The sequence below is a fragment of the Mytilus californianus genome, unplaced genomic scaffold, assembly GCF_021869535.1.
Source record: "Mytilus californianus isolate M0D057914Y unplaced genomic scaffold, xbMytCali1.0.p SCAF_1, whole genome shotgun sequence".
NCBI lineage: Eukaryota > Metazoa > Mollusca > Bivalvia > Mytilida > Mytilidae > Mytilus > Mytilus californianus.
The window spans coordinates 3,523,918-3,538,142 of NW_026262581.1; the positions used below are offsets into that span (position 1 = coordinate 3,523,918).

Below are 14,225 nucleotides of genomic sequence, written 5' to 3' on the forward strand. Positions count from 1 at the left end.
TTCTCTCCGACTGCAATTCATTGCACGTTCCGTTCCAAGTCCATTTCATCGAAGCAAAATCTTCTATGCCGGACTATATGTAAGTATTAAACTTGAATTCGTTTCGATTTTATAAATCAATTTCATAAATTGTAATAATTTTCCACTGTCTATTAAGTTAACACTAAATCGTTTCTTTAAATATGCGCGGAAAATAAACTCCCTTTTATTGTTGGAATTTGTTCTTATTTTTTACTTCGTATCCTCATTGATAGAAGAGCAATAAAAACAGTTTAAAGTAGCTAATAAAATTCTCCTAAGATTGTTTGCATAGATTTTTGTTCAGAGATTTTTGTAGTGGTATTCATTTTTATTTGTGAATACAATACACTTATTATAAATACCAGGATTAAAATTTTGTACGTCAGACGCGCGTTTCGTCTGTAAAAGACTCAAATATAGATTATGAAGTGCTATGCAAACCACACAATTGTGAGTATGTAAGTGCTTATATGCTTTGGGAATTTCCAATGTTCCAGGGAGTGCATTACATATATATATAACAATATGCTTATATTTGTACCAATGCAGAATTATTGTCAGTTGATTCAATGCTATGGGTTTCTCCGATTACATAAGTCTTTGAAAGTTTTATGCTTTTGTTTTGAAATATCTAGGCCCTGATCATCACTGAAAAGACATAGTTTGTCGGAATACAAATCTGGTGGGACAAAATTGATACCGTTTAATGTGATTGTCGCTGTCTTGACATGTTTTTACTTTGTTTTTTGATTTTTTGCTATTGTTTTGTGGCTTGTTTTAACGTATTAGATATTTGGCGATGGTGCAGGTTATGTGAATGACTCTATAACAAGGTCAATTTACTATTGTAATACGTTTTGGCCAATTTTCCTTTTCAAAATCTCGCATTACGAGCGTTTAGAGTCCTATTTGTGTTACCTAGTATATGTTTTCTTGTAGTCGCATTGGTATTTACCACACCCCTTGGTTCGTTAATTAAGATAAATCCTACGTAAAGTTATTGACTTTTAATGCATTCATGGTTCATTTTTTGTTGTAGCCTGAAAAGTATGAATATACTGTTATTGAAGGAGAATCTATCGAAATTGCGTTCACTCAAACCGTCCCTGTTGCATGCTTCACATCGATACCTGGATTTCAAAGAAAGTTTTGTACTAAAGACGTGTATGCATTTCAGCCTCCGAAAAATGGACCTGTGTGCTCCAATAATATTGCAAACAGAGACATTGTATTTAACGCTGAGTTTTGTGGTATAAAGTTGAATAGCATTAACTGGGAGGAGACAACATACCTGAGAGTATACGGGTTTAGTGATGGAATAGACAATAATCAGGACAGATCGACGTATATCCGGCTTTCAACAAATACAATCTCTGCGTTTCACGACATATGGACGAATCTTAGTCTTTCTGAAATAAAGGTAAGACGATAAGTGAACGATTCAGATTCTATTTACTCCCTTACTCAGGAAAATACTTGCATATTGTACAATTCTAAGATTCTAACTTTGAACAGTTAACATTGCGTTCTTACAAAAAAAATTACCACCAATGATTGGTCTAGAATAATATTATTTAAAACGACTGCAAATATTCTGGGTCTGAAATTTGTTTTTTAAATACAAATTACCACATTCATGCTATACGCTAAGATCTGGAATGGACTTTAAACAGTCAAAGCTACCTAAAATCATACAACCTAATACTGTGACAATAAGATGAAAAGAATGTTTAAGAATTCTATATTTAAAAGAAAATTAATTACAAAGATGTTGTTATCATTGTCATCGGTGTTTCTAAAAAAAAAAAACAGATATATTATTAGCCCTAATTGCTAAATCGAAGTTTGTTGGTGAAGTGTTTGAAAAAAATAATTAAAATATAGTCCACAGGTGAAAAAATACGTTTTATGACAAAGAAATGTTTTTCCTTTAAAATTCTCATAATTAAACAATCAATTCGTCTTGGCCTTTTAGATAAATGCTATCCGTAGGTTATCATAGGAATATATGGTCATTCTGATATACTCTTATCGAGTATTTATGTTTAAACAGTCCCTAGAAAATTAAATACGATAACGTAACACTGTGCACAGAGTAGCGATATTGGATCGTGTAGAAACCAGTATTATTTGTCGTACTCTGCAACAAGGTCGTGAATTTGATACCAATGACACAGCACATAATCAAAATTTACACATATTGTTTCGTGGACCTCCTCTTCACTGCCGATAGTAAGACCCATGTGGGAAAATACACATCCAAGTCTAGCTTGAGCGATGACGTTAAATCCTATTAATCGTGTTGAAAGATTACCACTCTCTCCTGCACACTGAAGAACCTTTGTACTAAAAAATCATGATAAGAAGCACAAGCCCAGTGCTCTCGGTCATTCAAATTTACTCAGTATTCAGTACTAGGAATACAAAATTTGTACACGAAACACCGAATCCAGTATTTTGATTGGTGGAATTCTGAGTCTGAGTACGATAATTGTACTCTATTTTTTTATGACTGCAAGGCCAGGAATAGTTTCTCCATATGTACGTGCTGGAATGTTGCTCAATAAAAATGGAAAAATCTTTATTGGAAAATTAACATAGTATCTTTTGTAATATAGCTTATCTATAAGCCGATGCTCATCGTTTAGTTCTAAATGTAAGCAAAGCTATGCAGCAATCGTACTGTGTCTCACACCGGGTAACCCGATCCGAAACCGTGGTATAGTTAAATACAAACTCAATCGGAAATATGCGATCAACATAGTCACCAACCTTCAACATATTCAGTGAAAATACTTTTCTTCAATATAGCGGTACGTGAAATTAAAGAATAGTTTGCTAACTTTCATTCTTCTTTGAAAAAAAGCCAGTATTAATAAGAGAAAAAGTCTGCGAAGCGGAACCGTTAGTTTCCATAGGCAGTCAATGGAAAACCACATTTACCAACCTTAACAAATATGTTGTCAATCAATTTGCGGCAAAAGGCTATGTTAAGAAGTAAATAAATAACAAATTATTTACAATTGTCGTTTTTAACCATTTGCAGCTTTTTACTAGAATTGGATTACTTTTGGAAAGAGTAAAACTACTATTTTTACATAAACCATATATCATACAAAAGTATCAACAAAAATACCGAACTCAAAGGTAAATTAAAAAAAAGGAGGAAGTCCATAAAACCTGACAAAATCAAACGTTATATCAACCAAAAGAACGAAGTAACTTGGTACAAACATTTTATGCAAATTAACGGGGAATAAGCCGACGAAATAATCAACATAGCTCAGCATTTTAGCGATAAATGTTGGTCCATTGCGGACTTACATGTATATTGCATTATAGTTTAACGTTATATATGTTCAAATATGTTTACTGATCGTGCATGTACCATTTTAGGTCACTGGTGATCGGATTATATTTATACCCTACAATCTGGTTCTTGAAAAAAAAGTGCGTATCTATTTCTAACTTCAACAGATGCCGTCATATATCTGGCAATTTCAATGACGCTGATTTTTGTACAGACCGTGTATCAGATCTGTACGATCAGCACGTGACGTCACAGTACCAATTGAATTCCCTGATATCTATAGAAGTAGGATACTTTATGTTACATGTGAACTATATAACTGTTTGATTCCATTAATTGATTACATTCTTCTTTTCCTACCAAAGGTAAACGTTTTGATAAGGACTCAACGATGACCGGCCGATTATGCCAAGTCTATAACGATCCGCATTTTCGTACATTTGATGGGAAAGTATACTATTACATGGAAGTTGGAGAATTTGTTTTATACCGTAACAGTAAAGGACCATACTGGGTAAAATATAATATTTATTAGTATGCGGCAGCAGAAGATAGGAGACAAGAGGGAGATTGTCTCCCTACGGTAAAAATTTGACGTAAAATAATAGTGTTTTTCTCACTTCATTTCTCTTGTACTTTCAAGCAAAATTGTAAACGCCGGTTAAAAGGACTTGCGATACCACATATTTGCATACACATTTTTGCAGGTTTTTTTAAGGGGTTGGAGTTTTTCCTCAAAATCTAAATTGTGTCTTGTCTATTGTTTATTTTGCTTTCAAATGTATGTTTGCTGTATATATTTGTGATTACTTTATTCTGTATTTAAAATGTTGAAGAGAGGCGAAAGATACTTACTCATAAGTTGAAAATAAACAGACAACGCCATGGCAATGAGAGAAGAAAACCAAAAGACAAACACCAGTATACAAAACACAACTGAAATAGTGTCCGTCCTATGCCACGAATAAGTCTTTTGATTCTTTGTTAAAAGATTTCTTTTATTTTTACAGTTATAAAAAAATATCAATGAATGAAAAAAGTATTCGGTTGCATCTTATATTATTTAAAAAAAAACAAATCTCAAAAAATAACGTGAGAAAACATTTTGATAAAAAAAATAAATTGTCTAACAAAACAATTCAATTGTAAGATTATAGTGACATTATGATCACAATAATACCCTCACTTGTTCCTGTAACCTGAAGACATTTATTAATTCATGAGGGTTTTGAAAATATAGTAATATTTACACGGGATCTATCGATTACATCGGGGAAAAAATGTGTAAATACACTTAGTATAATATATGTCATTATATAAATAACACATAGGTGAGAGGGTGATAGAGCAGATTGTTACCCCGAGAAAACATTGTCAACCGCGGCGAAGCCAAGGTTTACAATGCTTTTACGAGGGGTACCAATCTGCTCTATCACCCTCTCAGCTATGTGTTATTTAATTTATTATACTGAATGTCCTATCATTATTGTCTTGTACAGATTAATTTTCTTTTAAAAGTATTTTCTATGACGTCACGTACTTAACAACGTTACGGGTATTAGAAAAAAAACAACAAAAGTTAACCCTCTTGATGCCACATTTAAAAAAATCAACGTTTCGACGTTGCCAATAGGCAATGACAATTTGACGTCGCCAGTACCAAATTCTTTTGACGTCGTCTTTTTGGCGTTTTTTTTTTCTCATATTGATTTATAAAGTTGTTTTTTCTACGCGAACGGCATTCACAATAGCGGTGACCAGGAGATCATTTTGATAATGCTAAATTGACCGATTAAAATCTTTCTATGTTGATGGACCAAGGAGACTCATGAATGTAAAGTTAACTTATTAATTTTTGAAAATAAACGCAAGACCAATTATCAAGTTCTTTTTTTAATTGTAAGGGAATATTGTAAAGTATTATGCAATACGTATTTGCCACCTACAATTTTGGCTATATATTTTCATATCATAACAGTTTTTAAAAAGATTTTTTGGGTTCTATCTTCGATTGTGTTTTTGTTTTCTACTATGATGTGAACATTGATATTAATATTTTGCAAACTAATTTGGGTAAAATATATGGCAAACTTAGGGATAAAAAATTATTGTTTATATCACTAGTAAAAGATAATTGTCCAAGGATAAATATAACTTATAAACAAATAGATTTGTGATAATTTTTTTCTTTTGGTTGATTGAAATCCAATTATAAATAACTTTATAAAATTTATATTTAAAAAATGTAATATATAGCCAAAAGTTGTTCGTGAAAAATACTTCTCGGCCACTGTATAAAAAGGAGTTGTACATAATTTCTTCTAAAGGGTAATGAAGGGTCAGTTATAATCGTTTTTCCCCATGTTCAAGAACTTTTATTTTTCTATAAGTAACATTTTGATTTAACAATATCCGATAAAAAAGGGGGCGAGTAATGTCGTGATATTTTAACATCGCAACATTGTCCTGTGCTGTCTCTATACATAAACCATGTGAGCAGTAGTCTTTTTTTTATAGTACATGTAAGAACATTTTTTTCTTGCATTTAATGTTTAGGGATAAATTCAGAAGACGATCATTTATTGCCCCAAACATAAAATGTAAAATGTAAAACTGAATGAAGCATGACTTTTTACAAGCATAAAATAAAGGGACTGGTTATTTTAAGGGCGGAGGTATGATAGAGCCATTACTTTACCCCCTGAAATTGTTGAACTGATTCAAGCCTTTAAAAGATTTCCTACTGTCCCAAGTAAGGGAAGGGTTTGTCACCTGCAAACACGTTAAACTCAATCACATTCTATATGTTACAGTGCCAAGTCAGGAACCTTTAATTCAGTGGTTGTCGTTTGTTACTATTTATCATTTTAAATTCTATTTTGTATTTGTCACTACAACAAAGCCGTAATTTTTCTCGTTTAAATTGTTTTACATTTTGTCATGTCGGGGCCTTTTAAAGTTCCCAATGTGGTTTGAATTTTGCTCACTTTTTGACCCATTGTTAATAACATCTTAGTCATTTGCTTTTTGGTGGATAGTTGTCTCATTGACAATTATACAACATCTCCTTTTTTATATTAACGTTTCGCAAGTACAACTGTTTCAGACGCTCAACAAACATGTTTGAACTAGATACAAGATTACTATATATAAAGCGTCCCGAAAATTTCTATTGTCTGTTTTTTCTTCTTCTTTTCTTCCAAGTCGAAGAGGAACAATCAATAACATAGTTAGAAGGAAAATGAAGAAGGGAAGAAAACAACATCACCCCAACCCCCAAAAAATAAAAAAAATATATAAATATAAAAAGTATGAGATTTGTCCATTTAAAAAAAGTAGGGTTTTGTTTACTATTGCACTAGGAGAGGGACTTCGATTGTATGTAGTATTACAGATCTTTGGAATTATCTAGTATCTACATCTGATTCATAACAAGTAACTCTGTATCCAAGTTTTGATAGCTGATACAATAAAGGTAAATAATTTGGTTGAGTTGTGTGGAGCACTGGACAGACCGAGCAATATTACGTTGCGTGTAAGGACAGTTGTGTAATTCAGTTATCCAGTAGAGTGAATACAGATCCAGTTTTTCGTCTCTGTTTAAAATTTCAAAGGAACATAAAGCAGATCTACGATTGTAATGGATTTCCTCTTAAACCCATTTCATGAAGGATTTGTTTAAATTCGTCCTTTGGTTGCAGAGAAGAAAATTGGCGACAGACGACCGACGAACATTTTTAATGACAATAATTCATACTTATTCATGGATCGTATCAGCTTATAAAGGAGGAAAACGGAAGTGAAATTGTATTAATGTGTCCTTCATAAAGTTAAAATTAACATTAACACATTCAAAAAAGGAAATTAAATTTGCTGTAATACAAAAATATCAAATGTGCTGACGAAAAGGTTAAGACAATAGTCAATAATATTACAAAATGTAACACACATGATACTGCTTTGCGTTACCAGACATTTTAAAGACATAATTAGATTGCACCGTTACTTGCTTCAATAGTAGTTTTCTTGACGAATTAACAAATTTAACTTTATTTTTCAAGATAATATATAATTCTAAAGAAATAGTAATTCTTACAATCATTAGAAATTTATACGATATAGTAAATAGTAGTTATTATTACAATACCAGTTTCATTTTTTTTTACTTCAAAATGCATAGAATTCTAAATTTATACTGGATAACTAGATATGTCGATGTTAGGTACATTCTTTGTTTACAAATTGTGGTTTCGGCTGGGAAGGGTCATCTTGTCTCTGTGGCGTTGCCATTAAAAGTCGGAATTCACTGTTTGTGTTGCGGACATGTGAAAAAGTTTCAAGAGACAGTTCTTTTCCACTGAAGTCGCCTCATTCTGAGGTCAGAAGTTGTGATGATAACGACTTGTCCATTGACATTTCATATAACACATACACGGTAAGTTTCATTAGAGATATTCATATAAAGATACCTGCATACGTATAATTATACAAAATTAGTAAATTGTCAAAAAATCATAATGTATTTGTAACAAGTTTACATGGAAACAGAAAGAAAAGGCCACCTGGGGCCGGTAACAAGAAGCATTATTATGTCTTACGAACGTCTAAAGATCGTCTTAAGATTTAAGAGTGTAACAAGACCCAACCTCAGACCTATCTTAGAATGATTGACAGCCCTTAATGTTTTGAAAAAGTGCATGATTTAAGAACGTTCTTAAGTCTACCTTAAAGCAATCTTACTAATTCCGGTAACACTAAATCATTCTTAAATTTTGGTCAGTTATAAAGTGTTCTTAAATCAAACTTAGCGACTTAGGGGTGTACCAAGAACAATTCGCAATAGCTTCTCTTGATATTTTTTGTAAGAGTGGTCCGACTATTCTTAGCTGCACATTCACTTGTTAATAATATAACAAAATGGCGTTGCTACTGTATGTACAACTAAGACAACGTGAACAACAGCAAGAATTCACTAGAAGATTGTTCAGGGATCGAACAAATCCTCTGGATTTTATGACAGACCAACAAATAATAAAGTCTTATCGTCTTGATATTGAGTATTTACGCTTTATGTGGGGAACTTCAAGCTGTTCTAGAAAAACCAACAAGGAGGTCGCAATCTCTACCGGTGTCTCTTCAAGTCATGATAGCGTTGAGGTATTACGCAAGTGGAAGTTATATGGGTGTGATTAGGGATGCCCATGGCGTTAGCAAGATGACAGTTTCTCGTTGCGTCAATATTATTTCCAAAACTTTAGCGAACAATATAAGAAACTATGTGAAATTTCCGATGTCTGTGGACGAAAGACAAGCAGTTATGTTTGACTTTTATGAAATAAAAGAATTCCCTCTGGTACTCGGAGCAGTTGATGGAACTCTAACTCCAATTAAGGCACCATCTGTCGACGAACACTTATACGTATGTAGAAAAGGGTACCACGCTCTTAATATACAATGTATTTGCAACGCTAAAAATCAATTCCTCAATGTTGTAGCACGTTGGGCAGGTTCGACCCATGATGCCCACATATGGAATAATTGTAATTTATCACTTGCGTTTGAGTCCGGACAGATACAGAATGGGTGGTTACTTGGAGACAGTGCCTATAGACTGAAGCCTTGGTTGTTGACACCTGTCCTGTTCCCAACAACCGCCGCGGAGAGAAAATACAACATAGCTCATAGATCCACTCTCTCGGTAATAGAAAGAACATATGGAATTTGGAAGATGCGGTTTCGTTGTCTTTTCAGAGGACTTACACTTTCCCCAGTGAGAAATTTAAATGTTATCCTAGCAACAGCAGGATTGCATTATAAGTGCATGGAGAAGAATATACCCCTTCCGACAGAAGAAATGGAAATAGACGATATACTGCCTGGAGATGATGATCGCAATGAAGGACAGATGGACAGCAGTGATGGCAGGAGATTGCGGGATCAGCTGATTCAGTCAGTGTTTGGTGATGAATAAACTTTAATAAGACTTCAATCAACAACAAAATATAAGTCTATATCTGAATATCTATGAGTTAGTGTTGTGTGTGAAATAAATTGATTATGATTTATATGATTGTCTATTTAAATGCACATTCATTTATTTATCCCCCCAAAAATTACCTTCACATTTGACCTATGACCTTTAAAAAGAACGGTCTCCTAGTTCACAATGATAAAACATCCACATTAAAATATGACCTTGATTGATTGTTTGTTGCTTTACGTCCAGTCGGAAATCAAAAGGCGTGTAAATATTTTTTGTACAAATATAAAAAAAGAAAGATGTGGAATGATTGCCAATGAGACAACTCTCCACAAGAGTCCAAAATGACACAGAAATTAACAACTATAGGTCACCGTACGGCCTTCAACAATGAAGAAAGCCCATACCGCATAGTCAGCTATAAAAGGCCCCGAAATGACAATGTAAATAAAAGACCCATTGGTGGCCTTGGGCTGTTTTCTGCTCTTTGGTCGGGTTGTTGTCTCTTTGACACATTCCACATTTACATTCTTAATTTTAACCTAAGGTTCATTTATTCCAAGTTTATAAAAAAAGTGTTCAGCTGTTTCAGAGAAGAAAATCTTTCAAGAAATGTACACAGATGATGTATGGACAACGGACGGAAAAGTATGACAATAGTTCACGGTGAATTTTTGTCAACTGGGCTAAAAAATCGTCAGCAACAGTAAAACTAAAACCTTAATTTCAAGCAATTTATTGGTATTCTCTGAAAAACCAATATTTTTTAACAGAAATATAAATTCAACAAACTATTCCTCTGTAAAACCTATACTTATATAAAATTATTTCAAATGTATAACATGACATATGTAATCTTTGACATACATGTAACCATTAAAATTAACAGTAACAAAAATAAATAAGCATCAACAGATGAGAAATACTTTCAATAACAATTATAAAACAAAACAGGTTCCCTGAATATGATATACACGTATTGCAATTTTGGAACGTACATATTTGTACTGTAAAAAGCATAAAAAAAATAAATAAAACAAAAACAGTCTCTACTAGGAATATCCACCCTAACACATCATATACATACAAGTATACATAATACTTGTATCAATAAGGATATCATACGTTCACATTAGTACTATGTACTGTACCAAAAACAAGCTACAGAAACACTAAATATTTAGAAGTGATGAAATAAGCCTTTGATGGAAATCTTTCAATGTAATAGATAAATCATGTGTTATTTGAATAAACCAATCTGTTTGTTGATGTTGCTGAATACAAATAGAATTTTCACTGGATACTGATGAGGTGCCACTTGGAAAACACTTCGTGGACTCGTCAGAAGGCGTGTATACATGTAATGGTAGAAAGTGCTCTACAGATTTGTCAATGATCATATTATCTTTATCATCAGCTATGTAGATCTGCAAATTTTCACAATAGAACATCGTTCCACATTTTTCAACCAATCAAAAAATAGATAAATAAAGTAATTTTTAATATACAATTATAAGACATGTACATGTATACTTCAATACATGCATGTCTACATTGTTTAACAATATACATTTTGTACATAGAATTGGTCCTGACTTTGTACAGGTTATGGAGATATTATTTGATTTTTATAGGCGACTAGGATGAAATAATGTGTGCTGCATTTTGTTTTAGTTATAATCTCTGACCGGCCTTTTCATTTTTCATACTATTCGGTCCTGTTTATCCTAACTTTTAAAAAAAAAATTATCCTGCCTTTTTTGGGCCAGTTGCTCATCATGCATTTTTTTAACTCAAAACTCTTGTCCTGCATTTTTTTTCAATATCATTCTAGCCCCATCCCTCCCCCCCCCCCCCCCCCCCCCAAAAAAAAATATATATATATATATATATAATCGAACGGTAGCTCTCTTACAAAATACAAATAAATGGTTAAGACCTATTGCATATATAATAATATTAACAGACATAATCTCAAACATGTGTATTTTCTTAGGTCAGACTTACTTCATTTCACAATGTAAAAAGTTGTGGAACACTTCCAGAATAATGCAAGCTGCCTGATGCCTGTGTAAACTGGGATGGTTCAACATATTCATCTCCAACCTTGGAATCGTGTTTTTCTACAAGCTTTGATAATTTTTCATCGATACTACTCTCAACTTGAAGTCTATCTTTGTCAACATTCAAGTGTTCTATTTCAATTTTTAACGGTTTTTTTCTACCTCCAATCTGTCCTTCTCTTTACTGAGCCTATCATTTTCAACCTTAATAACACTTTGTGTTTCTGATCTAAAATCGTCATCATCAATAATAATTTTGTTTTGTTTGATTGTACTTGCTGTCCCTGACTGTGTTCGCACTTTATTAACACATAATCTTTTATTATCCAAACATTCTTGAGATTGTTTTTCTCTCCTTCTTTTCTCTCCCTCACGGACTACTTGCTGAAGTTGTTGATCAATCCTTTTCTCTCTCAGTTCTCTCATCTACTGCCGATTCATTTAGATCTTCGTGGGATGTTGATGCATCCTTACCTTCAAGTTCAATGGAATATGTTTCATCCTCATCAGAATCAAGTTCTTCATGACAACTAAGATTTATTGACCTTGTATCAATATTATTGGTGTCTATGGTTTGAGGAAGGAATGAATCTAGCCCTGTAGGAAGCCCTTCTATAGCAGTTGCACCCATGATGTCTAAAACTCTTTCTTCAAGTGGTGTAAAATGTTCCACAACTTGAGGTCCACCGCCTGTTGCAGTACTTTCCCTTAGTTGCTTGGCTTTTCTTCCTTTTGTTATGCTGGACCAATCTTGCCACTTTTTTCTCATATCATCGGACGATCTCTTATGGTCCCCCACTGCACTGACTTTTGCTGCTATGGTGCCCCACAACTTTTTCTTCCTCTCGTTTGTTACTGTATCTGTGAGTTTGCCCAGGAGGATGATTTTATTCTTTTCAACCTCGTCGACTAGTATCTCTAATTCATCTGAATTAAAGTTTGGTTTCCTTGGCTTGGCGGGCTGTTTCCCCTTTGTTTTTTTATTCTGAGCCATGCTGTTGTTAGAATAGACCGTTAGAATTGTTTTCCTTAGGTTAAATGGGTAGTTGATTATCGTGCGCATTTTACCGTTCATTAAAACGTTTGTATGATTCATTTGAGGCGATTCTAATTTCGTTGTGAGGAACCTAACACGGAGACGCCGGAAAACTATTAAGAACTCGTAACTTGAAAACTATTACGATGCAACTTAAGGGGGAAATAAGACCGATCTACGAACAACCCGAGGGAGCTTTGGTTTACACTCTTTGAATTATCTTAAGATTATCTTATCTTCCCCTTAATTCAATACTTACGATCTCTCTTAATAAAATTTCTTGTTACCGGCCCCTGGGGTCGTCGAAATATTTGCTTGAACACGGAAGGTGAAGAGAAGAAAAATGAACTTCGATTGACACAGTTATTTAAATATTTCCATTCACTCATAATAGAAACAGGATACCCGATTAGTCTATAATTTGACAGTGCATACTCAAATCAGAATGAGGGGATATATCATTAATATTAAAACTAAAATATTCTAGTTTTCCGTTGATAAAGGTATTCTTTAGAATACTTGTTTTCTAACTCCCCCAGACAAAGTTGACCTTAGATGAATTTTACTATTATTTTTACGTCCCTCCCTTTTGATCAAACAGCTTGTAACGTTTCTACTTATAACATCAATTGCTTTGAAATGTTTGGGATTGAGCGTTCCCGATCATGACGAAGGTACATTAAGAAAACCGCTTCATACGCACGAAATGTTTTAATTGTAATTTTCATTTACACAGAGTCACGGTAGGTATAGTGTCCGGCTAGGATCGTGGTTTTTCGAGTGATTTGATCGGGTTTTTTCGAGTGTGACCACTTTTTTTCGAGTGAATATGATCAAAAATGTAAACAAACAGACTTACTTTCTGAAAAGACGTGATATGGAAGCTTGAGTTTAATATACAAGTATATACAAGGTGTGTTAGTATTTGAGATAAAAAGATATTATCAATCCGACATTATTTTTCGTTCAAAAAGTTGAATTTAGCCTTACAATGCTTTTATTCCAAAAAACAGAATAAAGCCATTTTTATACAACTACCAATGCAAACGTCGATGGAAATGCATACATGGAATCCATATATCCTTAGATATACAGAAACTTTACAAAAATTCTTGTTATTGCATTGAAAAACGATATTTTGAAACGAAATTCATTTCTATGTGTTCGGATTTTTTCGAGAGCAGTCCGGGCTTTTTCGAGTGCGTCCGTGTTTTATCGAGTGATTATACAAATTTCCTATAGCTAAGAATGTTGTGTGTCAGTGTATTTACGTTTAAAAACAATAAAAAGGGGTTCAAATTATGTACTTTTTAAGGCACGAAACCAATGCATTCATCAGTTTAATAAAGGTGTACTAACACTTAAACTTTATAAACAAGTATCAGCCATCTGTATATATTGTTGTTTGTCACATCTAATAAATTACATGTACAGTATATATTCATGATGTCAACAATCTAATGTAAGCATAGATAATTTGGATTGAGACGTACGTACAAAGAGTGAATTAAGCTGATGAATTATTCATTTCATTGTTAACTATATATGAAATTTAATTCAGATGTTATTGTCAATGGGAATAAAAACTGGTCGGATAAAGTGTCTTTTAGTAGAATATTTTTTATTACATATAAAAAAAGAAGATAATGAGACAACTCTCCACAAGAGACCAAATGACACAAAAATTAACAACTATAGCTCACCGTACGGACTTCAACAATGAGCAAAGCCCATACCGCATAGTCAGCTATAAAAGGCCTCGAAATGACAAATGTAAAACAATTCAAACGAGAAAGCTAACGGCCTAATTTATGT

The 14,225-nt window shown here is 33.3% G+C and overlaps 1 protein-coding gene across 1 annotated transcript in view; it reads left to right on the forward strand.

Moving 5' to 3' along the window:
• LOC127722042 (serine-rich adhesin for platelets-like) overlaps nt 1–14,225 on the forward strand; it is a 43,397-nt gene that overhangs the window by 8,543 nt on the left and 20,629 nt on the right. The window contains exons 2-4 of the mRNA XM_052229231.1: nt 3,697–3,845; nt 7,554–7,766; nt 9,150–9,280. Coding sequence (XP_052085191.1) covers nt 3,697–3,845; nt 7,554–7,766; nt 9,150–9,280 — 493 coding nt within the window. The remainder of the gene's footprint in view (nt 1–3,696; nt 3,846–7,553; nt 7,767–9,149; nt 9,281–14,225) is intronic.